The sequence below is a fragment of the Pollicipes pollicipes genome, unplaced genomic scaffold (genome assembly GCF_011947565.3).
Source record: "Pollicipes pollicipes isolate AB1234 unplaced genomic scaffold, Ppol_2.1 Scaffold_4219;HRSCAF=4965_pilon_pilon_pilon, whole genome shotgun sequence".
Classification (NCBI taxonomy): domain Eukaryota; kingdom Metazoa; phylum Arthropoda; class Thecostraca; order Pollicipedomorpha; family Pollicipedidae; genus Pollicipes; species Pollicipes pollicipes.
This window is the reverse complement of record NW_023596448.1, coordinates 4,077,496-4,086,189: the sequence shown is the minus strand read 5'-3', so window position 1 is coordinate 4,086,189 and position 8,694 is coordinate 4,077,496. Positions and strand designations below refer to the sequence as shown.

General features: G+C 51.2%; 1 protein-coding gene across 1 annotated transcript; it reads right to left on the bottom strand.

Moving 5' to 3' along the window:
- Positions 1 to 5,452: 5,452 nt before the first annotated feature.
- LOC119096061 (uncharacterized) lies at positions 5,453 to 8,413 on the bottom strand. The gene is made up of 5 exons (XM_037218922.1): positions 8,232 to 8,413; positions 7,728 to 7,814; positions 7,155 to 7,285; positions 6,663 to 6,769; positions 5,453 to 5,826 (listed from the first exon to the last, which is right to left on the bottom strand). Exons 1-5 carry the CDS (start codon positions 8,392 to 8,394, stop codon positions 5,610 to 5,612), a joined length of 705 nt encoding a protein of 234 aa, XP_037074817.1. The 5' UTR covers positions 8,395 to 8,413; the 3' UTR covers positions 5,453 to 5,609.
- Between the last annotated feature and the right edge of the window lie 281 nt (positions 8,414 to 8,694).

Here is an 8,694-nt window from a genome sequence, read left to right as displayed (position 1 = left end):
AGCCAATAAACAAAATGAATCCAGAATTAAAAGCAATACTATTGACTTAGGGTTTGGTATGAAGGTCAGAACGAGGTCAAAGCTAACTCGCTTTTTTATTCGAGAGCTTAGTTGTGTGGAGTATCTTCTCGTGTTTACTTCAAATTCAACACGTGTCCGGATGGCTGGCTGAATACCCTTTGCTCGAGTAGGAGTCCACTTGACCTCCCCTAAGATCTCAAAAATTAAGATAGCTAGAGACACTCAATTCACTTTTATTCACAGGTCACTAAACCTCTACAATATTGCTCCTTTTTTGTCATTTGCATTGGCGTCAAAGACTACGCTAGGCGGTATGTTTGCAAAAACGAAATACTCACCCGGGTCATTTTAGGTCAGTGACCTATTCTGACCTTCAATAAGTCCATGGAACATGTATATTTCAGTCTCTACCATTCATAAATTTAAAATCAGCACCAGACTCTACCCCATAAAACCAAGCTCTCGAGTAAAAAACAGTTAGGTTTTGGCCTCGTTCTGACCTGCATACCTGACCCTAGGTCGGGTGTGCAGGCAGTGGTTGGGATTTTGAATTTATTGATTTATTGCCGGATAAATTATATGAAATGTTAATGGTTTCGTCTAATATTTCGTTCTTGCATCGCATTGAACGATTCCCTAGAAACATCCTTCGCTGAAAGCCAAAGTGTGACTTTGACCTGCCATAGGTCAGCGACCTTGAAAGGTACATCTCTTTTTTAATAAGAAAAATCCGCTATTAAATTCTCCATAGGTCTGCAAAGGTTATCCGCGGCTACGCCCCACAGCTGGGAAATAATTCTGGAAAATGCCTTTCCGGGGGAGGGTCAATTTGACACCCGCCCGAGCACTTTGTTAATGGTGGCGACCGCGGCAGACATGTACCATGCAATTTTGAAGGTCAGAGTAGATCGCTGACATAATATGACCTAGGCCAGCATTTTCGTTTTTAAGAATGTATCGCCTAGCGTAATTCATTACGCTTATTCCAATGGCAAAATAGAAACAATTTCGTAGGTATCTGATCACCTTGATCTTTTAAAGAGCAAAGAAGGTCGCTGGCCCCTACCTATGTTTAGACCTTATATCTAACTTTAAAGCAGTGCAATATGGAGTTTGACATTTTTGAGCTCATGTGACCCAAAAGTCATGACCTTGGATATCAAATTTTGCCACAAATGAGCTCACGTACAGGGCAATCCACCCTGTAAATTTTGTGTCTCTAGCCGTCTCGGTTTTTAAGATCTCATAAGGTTAAAATTACCACCCACCTCCACCCGAGCGCAGGGATTTCACCGGCCACCCGGGCGCGCGTTAAACGCTCCTTTGTTAATACTTTTTTAGAGCACAGCAGTTGGGTGCGTGGTCGTCAACTCGCACACCATGCCCATCAGGAAAAAAATCCAGCAAGTTAAAATGGGTCCAGGTAGTGGATGCGGTGGCGGAATATGTTTGATGATGATGACGATGACAATCGTTTTTCAGCGTTTCCAGCACCGCAATGCCAATGTTTCCACATGAGCTGTTTTTTCTCTCTCACGACACCAAAGTGCGTACACTTTCAGAGGCGCCTGTCGTCTCACCGCGACCTTTCTCGATGGACAATGACATGCATTGCCCTGAAAGATGACATGGAGCCCTGAAACCTCACACGGTTCTGCCTCACATATAACTACCATCTTGCCGTTCGCCCTCCTGCGTGAAATCCGGCAAGAGTTTCGTAATGACATGGGATCTGCCGATCCCGCTGGTGCCCTTGAGACCATGTGTCACCCACGTACGTCGCTCCCACAGGCATCATCGTGGTCTTCCTCTACATCTTCTGGCATCAGCGAGACTGGGAGCGCAAGGGCCAGAAGCTAGCGCAGCAGGTGGCGCTGCAGAATGGCGGCAGCGGCGTCTGCAGCGGCTTCAGCGGCGGCGGCGGGCTGCGGCGCGGCGGCACCACCACTCGCTCGCTGGACCGCATTAAGCCGGGCGTGCGCTGGAAGGACGAGGAGGAGGAGGGGGCGGCGGCGCCGGTGGAGGTAACGGGCGGCTCACCTCGTTCCTACCTCTCGCTGCCGCGCCGGCTCGGCTGGCAGCGACGTCCGAGCGCGCCAGTGCCGCTCGCGCCGGCGCCGGCCGAGTGGCGGCTGGTGCGCGAACGGCCAGAGTTCGCCGAGTGGCCGCCCCCGGCACCGAACGACGCACCGGAGTCCTGGCCGCCGCGCGGCCTGAGCGCAGAGCTGGTGCCGTGGCCGCCGGCGCGGCAGGACGCCGCGCCCTCGCTGTCCGCCGGCGATGGGGCGCCGCGCCCGCGCCTCGTGCCCGGCGTGCCCTGCCGCTGCCATGGACCGCCGCCGTGCGCCCGGCCGCCTCCCTGCCGCCATACTTGTCGGCATCAGTGCTACCTGCCGCCGACCTGCGGACGCTGTCGTTTGTCGCTCTGCCGCGGCCGCCAGCCGGCGCTAGTGGGCGGCTGGCCGGCGGGTCCCCAGACCGCACCTGACCGGCGCGCAGCAGACGCTGACGTTTCAGCAGGTGACGCCCATCTAGCGCCACCGATTTGTCGGTGGGGTGTCACCGAGTGACCCGGTGTGTCACCGAGTAGCCGGGGTGTCATCGGGTCACGGTGTCGTCTGCCTTCCTTCAGGGATCGCTGCGTATAGATGAGAAATCCAAACAGAAATATGTGATGGGATGGTTTGTCTCAAGCAAGACTCCCGGTAATAGTTTGTTGCTACTGCACTTACGAGCGACTTGCCAACAGCTTTACGTATGCAACGTCAATACATAAGTGAAAATGGGTGACTTGCCCAGTAAACGTTTGTCCTCAACCGAAGTTGAGTTTTGTGAAGGAATTTTATTTCTATCTCACGCGTACGTATGTGCAAAACAAAACGTTCGCATCAATCTACGACTTATTTTAGCCAACAGTTCAACCTGTGCCCACCTCATTTTTGTGGACATTCCACGGATGGCAAATTTCGGAGCTGATCCCGCTTGTTTGCAGAATTTTTGTTGAGTTGTGGCTCGGGTATATCAATAAACCAGTAGCGAAATGCAGATATAGCTGAAAACTATTCGTCGATTGGGACCCTGTCGCGTCGGGAGGCCAAGAGACCACGAAAGGAGCTGTAGGCATGAGCCCAAGGTATGTAATGTAACGTTGGTTGAATGATGAGGCTCAGATCGGTGCTGTGTATCAGAAATACGTAGGCTAAATCCATGCTTATCGTGAAAATTTAACGTTGTCATAGAGCAGAGTTCTCACATGAGTGAACTGATAATTGCAGGCTTTTCGCCACAGCTGAAGTGGTTCTGTTAAGAGGACTTGCTCTGGAGCTGCGAATTTCCTGCGTTATGAGAGTAGTTTTTCGATGCAAGGTAACAGCAATCACTTCAGGTAAGATTAGAGACTCAAATGGATTAACATGAGGTGTTACAAAACTTTTATTATAGATACCGTACGACTTTTCCTTGTGAGTTATCGGCCGACCGTGGTTATGCACTGTTAATGTACCATGCGTTTAGCAAATCACCAAAGCCGATTATTTTACTGTATCTTGAGACGTCGAAACGTTTTATTCTTTTGGGAGGTCGTTTTTGGCATCCGTGTGCTTCGCTTCAAAGATCAGGCCGTGTCTAAGCTTAAGCATGACGCGGTGCCAGTCACCTTTGAGCAAGCAGTTCTGTGGGATGCGTGTCATTCGTGACGAATGGCCTTTGTGGTTAAGTGCTAAGTTTTTCACTGCCTTCCGTCGTACTCCATGACTTTTTTGTATTTTCTGGTGACCCTGTCAAGAGATTTCCAGGTGCCAAAGTAATCACCTTGTCATGCCTTACAATAGGTGTGGCCATTTTGCCGGACACGATCATCCAACTGCAGCCTTGCCCGTACCATGACCTGTTTGGAGCGATCTGAAGCAATACACAGGTATCTTGCTCACTTTTGGCGTTTTTCTCACGTTTTGACCTGAAGAAGTCACACTGATATTTACATTAGCGCGATTGCGAGGCATCACGGCGCAATCACGGATCCAGAAACATTTTCTGATAGCACCTTTATGTGACGCACTCATAATATGCAAGGACTTCATTATTGTATTGCATATAAATATTCGATTTATTTTTGTCGCGTAGCCATCGAAGTAATGCTGATAAGTTTTCTTCGTCCTTCTGCACGGTCTGACTGTTTCAAATCTTTTTGAATATTGTACGACATTCCCGATGTGCCTGCATTTGGTGGAAGATGAAAAACCCTGAACTGATCACCTTGCCATAGGCAGATGAAGTTCAGGCGGAGTGGATGGCAGCCTCGCCACAAGCACCTCAAAATGATGCTGTCCGCGACTGGAAGAGACATTATCACAATATGCTTACTCACATACTGTCAGGGAAACGCATCAATTTTACACCAACTTCAGCGCCTGGAAGGTTGAACGAAAAAGTCGGTGAGGTTAGCTGACCGTGGTAGCCCCGAGTAGTGAGCCCTGCGCACCAGCTGACGCTTGTGGAGGGGTGCGAGCCTCAGCGGCGTGGCGACACTGCCCGGGGCGGTGACGGAGGCAGGCACGGAGGGGTCCTCCGACGACGGATGTGTGCCGCTTCCGGACGGCGGTGACGTTTCCGGCGGCTCCGATTGATGGTCCGTGACGTCGCCGACAAAGACGCGAGATGAAAGCGTTCGCTGGCGGGGGAAAATGGGTAGCGATGCCCGGCGACAGGTCCCGCAGAGCCGAAGCCGACCGTGGCGTTCCGCAGATTAGCACGCGGTCCGCCCCTGCTCTGATCGCTCCGCACTCTTCTGTAGCGTGGCGGTACTGCCGGCAGGTCCCGCAGAGCCGAAGCCGACCGTGGCGTTCCGCAGATTAGCACGCAGTACGCCCCTGCTCTGATCACTCCGCGCTCTTCTGTAGCGTGATGGTACTGTCGACATTCCAGAGGGCTGGTGGTGTGTGGTTTAGGGAGGCAGTTTTGACTGCGGCCTTTTCGGAGAATTCGTGCAATTTCGTGTTATTTGTTGGTGTTGCATCAGTATTCGAAAAGGCGCAGGGAGTGCTGAGACGAGGACAATTAAAAATCCACATCAATGAGGTCTCTGAGCAGTGGTGCAGCCTGGCTCACTGAAATTCACCTAAATGGACACGAATCTACAGCAACGTTTACGGTATCGTCTTGCTGGAGTTAAAATAAATACCTGATGGATGTCTTGCGTAGAAAAGTGTTTGACGAATCATCCCTCAAGAAAGATCGGCGCTCCCTCTTATACGAAATGAAAAAAAACTCGTGCATCGCATCACTGACGTAGTATTTGATGCTGGTACCAATGGACAACGTACCATAACGAAATGCAATTTCCGCTGGGCGGCAAACAGAACGTGACTGCCACGGAAACGACGGACGACGGTCGGTATCCCACAGATCGAAGGGAAGAAGTAAAAATAACGGCATCTGCAATTTACATGGATTCGTGGGGAACAGACCAAGATACCAAGACGACAGCCACAACGGCCTCGCATTGGGACGTGTGTGAAGACAGCGCCCACACACGCAAAGCGCCGCCACCGATCCGGAGCCGACGACACCATCAGTTCGGCCCAGTGCCGCTAGAGCCAGGCGACGGCGCGCTGTCTGTGTCGCTCCACGAGGCGGCGGTGCGTCTGGTAGGCGCCGTACATGACGTTCGCCAGCACGAGATAGCCGAGCGGCACCAGCAGCGGTCGAACACGTCGCACCATCTCGGCCAGCCGCACGGTCACGGCTGGGTAGCGCAAGCAGAGAAGCTGCCACGCCAGCAGCAGCCGAGAAACCACGCCTGACCACCTGTTGCAAGCGGCGAGGCGTGAGTGACGGTGGCCGCAGTCGGTCATCAGGCTACACCGGCTCAGCAGCGCAGGGAACACTCCAGCAGTCATCAGGCTACACCGGCTCAGCAGCTCAGGGAGCACTGCGGCAGCCATCAGGCTACACTGGCTCAGCAGCGCAGGGAACACTCCAGCAGTCATCAGGCTACACCGGCTCAGCAGCTCAGGGAGTACTGCTGTAGTCATCAGGCTACACTGGCTCAGCAGCGCAAGAAACACTGCAGCAGTCATTAGGTTACACCGACTCAGCAGCGCAGGAAAAACTGCAGCAGTCATTAGGCTACACCGACTCAGCAGCGCACGAAACACTGCAGCAGTCATTAGGCTACACCGACTCAGCAGTGCACGAAACACTGCAGCAGTCATTAGGCTACACCGACTCAGCAGCGCAGGAAACATTACAGCAGCCATCAGGCTACACTGGCTCAGCAGCGCAGGGAACACTGCAGCAGTCATTAGGCTACACCGACTCAGCAGCGCAAGAAACACTGCAGCAGTCATTAGGCTACACCGACTCAGCAGCGCAGGAAACACTGCAGTAGTTATCAGGCTACACCGGTTCAACAGCGCAGGGAATACTGCAGCGTGTTGCGTCTGTACGATTATGTCGCCTGATTCTTCGGAGGAATGAGTCAAGGCAATGAGAGGCAACGCAGCTTGCATCAGGGTGCCTTAAGACCTGATCTTAGCCCGTCTGAGACGCATTGGTTATGCTAGTTCACCGTTCAGGCATGCCATTACTAAAATCATCCTAAACACAGCTCTGCGGCTTTTACCAGTGGAAAACCATCTTACGTTTTCTTGACCATTCCCTTCATCCGAGCCAGTCTCTGCCTGGCCACGCTGTCGTGAGGCAGGGAGGAACCAAACCCGGTGTAGTCCCCAGAGTCCCATGCTGCCGACTGCGGGTAATAAAACATGTGTGAGTCACAGAAGCACGCAGTGACCGCTACCGCGCTCTCCGCTCGTCTTTTCAAATCACGAAATGAAGAGTGGGGGGAAGGCGATAAATGGGTCTGATATCGCAATTCCAACAGAAATTATCAGACTGGAATATTGCGTCTCCATGCTAACTTCACGGACATCGCCATGGAATCGATGTAGAGAGTCAGCCAAAAGTGAATTTAAGTCACAACAGGCGTGCGTCACCCATGGGCTGCATTACCAATTACGCATCGGACACAGGTTGCAGCTACTAACACGAAGAATATCGATGCATCCTGCGGCATGCAATGCAAAATACCAAGCACAGAGAAATCCGCATACTAGCGTGGTCACACGTGTCACCTCGTTTCCTAATCGGGAGCCCAGCTGAGCGCGCAAGTCCACCATCGTGACCTCCATCTGTCGACTGAGGTCGTGCAGACTGGCCAGCAATCGCACCACCTCCGTGCCACCTCGCGATGGGGATGGGTCCTCTGGAAAACACGGATGATTACGACAAGTCTTCCAGACTCGGGGATATTCTGGTGTCGGGCTCGTGCGCACTCAAGTTTGCTTAGAGGAGATCTGCCTCTCAATACTGGGGCTGAGGTGATAATCAGAGCTCAGAGCTCCTTTACGTTCGGGTCCTCTTCGTGTTCACCTTTTGCACCGGTAAACAATGAAATTCAACATCAATGTTTGCTGGCGTCCGTGCGATTAGTTGGTGTGGTGTGGCCCGCATTTCACGAGGGCACTACATACATGACCTTGCAAGATTCCCTAACACTCGCAAATTTGATCTCGAGCTGAGGAACACTGTGAATAGGTCTGCTGATGAAAATACGAAAGAAAGTCAGATAACTGCCACGCGCCTTCTATGACATTCAGCAGACACCGTCTGAAAATAACCATATTCTTCTTGCGGAGCAGACATACCGGACCGTCTTGCTGTGGTGGTAATCTCGCTGACGGTGTCTTTTGTTTCGCTCTCACAGCGCACTGAATCAGTATCTTCAGCAATGTCTGGGGATATGGTCAGACTTGAGGTGAGTGACGAGTATGTAATGAGCGGGGGGAATCAAGAAAAGATAGCCATTTCTTCAAAGAATATGAAACAGTGTATATTCATCATACGAATTTCAAACTTGATGTACACAGGTGCGTCAAAACGAAATAGTTAGCAAGTTCAATATCAATTACGTCGTGCAGCTCTAACCACGATGACCATTCGGTCTCATCGACAAGATACGCCTTTTAATCATCGTCAGGACCTCGGTCTCATTGAGCGGCTTTCTTGGCGTCTATTCCCTGAAATGTCCGTATATACCACCCTGATGATTGTTTATTGGGCTTAGCGTTTATTGGACATTTATTAGATGCAACACGCACAAATAGCATATAATCCATCTGTGCACACGATATGGATTCGGATGTACTTACCGAATTCTTCGCCGGTAGTCATTGGATTCGGAGGATGAAAAACAAAAGGCATCTGCGGTTGCGGTTGGGTTGGTATTCTGAGTCCTTCTGGAATAGTGCCCAGTGTGTTTTCTTCCGCTGTTTCACCCGAGTCGCGGTGATTCGATTGTCGAGTTACTACCATCGTTTCTTTAGGTCGGCTGTCGAAAATCAGAACTCAAATGGCGAGAAGCCTAGCACATTGTTTTAACAATCTAGCAAAATTTGTGACGCGAACGTATTTCAACCACTCGCTGAGACGCAAACCAATGATTAAAAAACGCTAGCGGCACGAGTTTTTCGGCAACGAGAGCCTTCTGAAGAAAAAGCCTTTTATTATCGCATTCTTGTAGTGCCTGGAATGTTGAAGACATCGCCGAATGTTTTGAAGTCAAGCCGATCCGACTGTAGCCAGAGCGTTCTGTGACGCACCCGCGATGTCTAC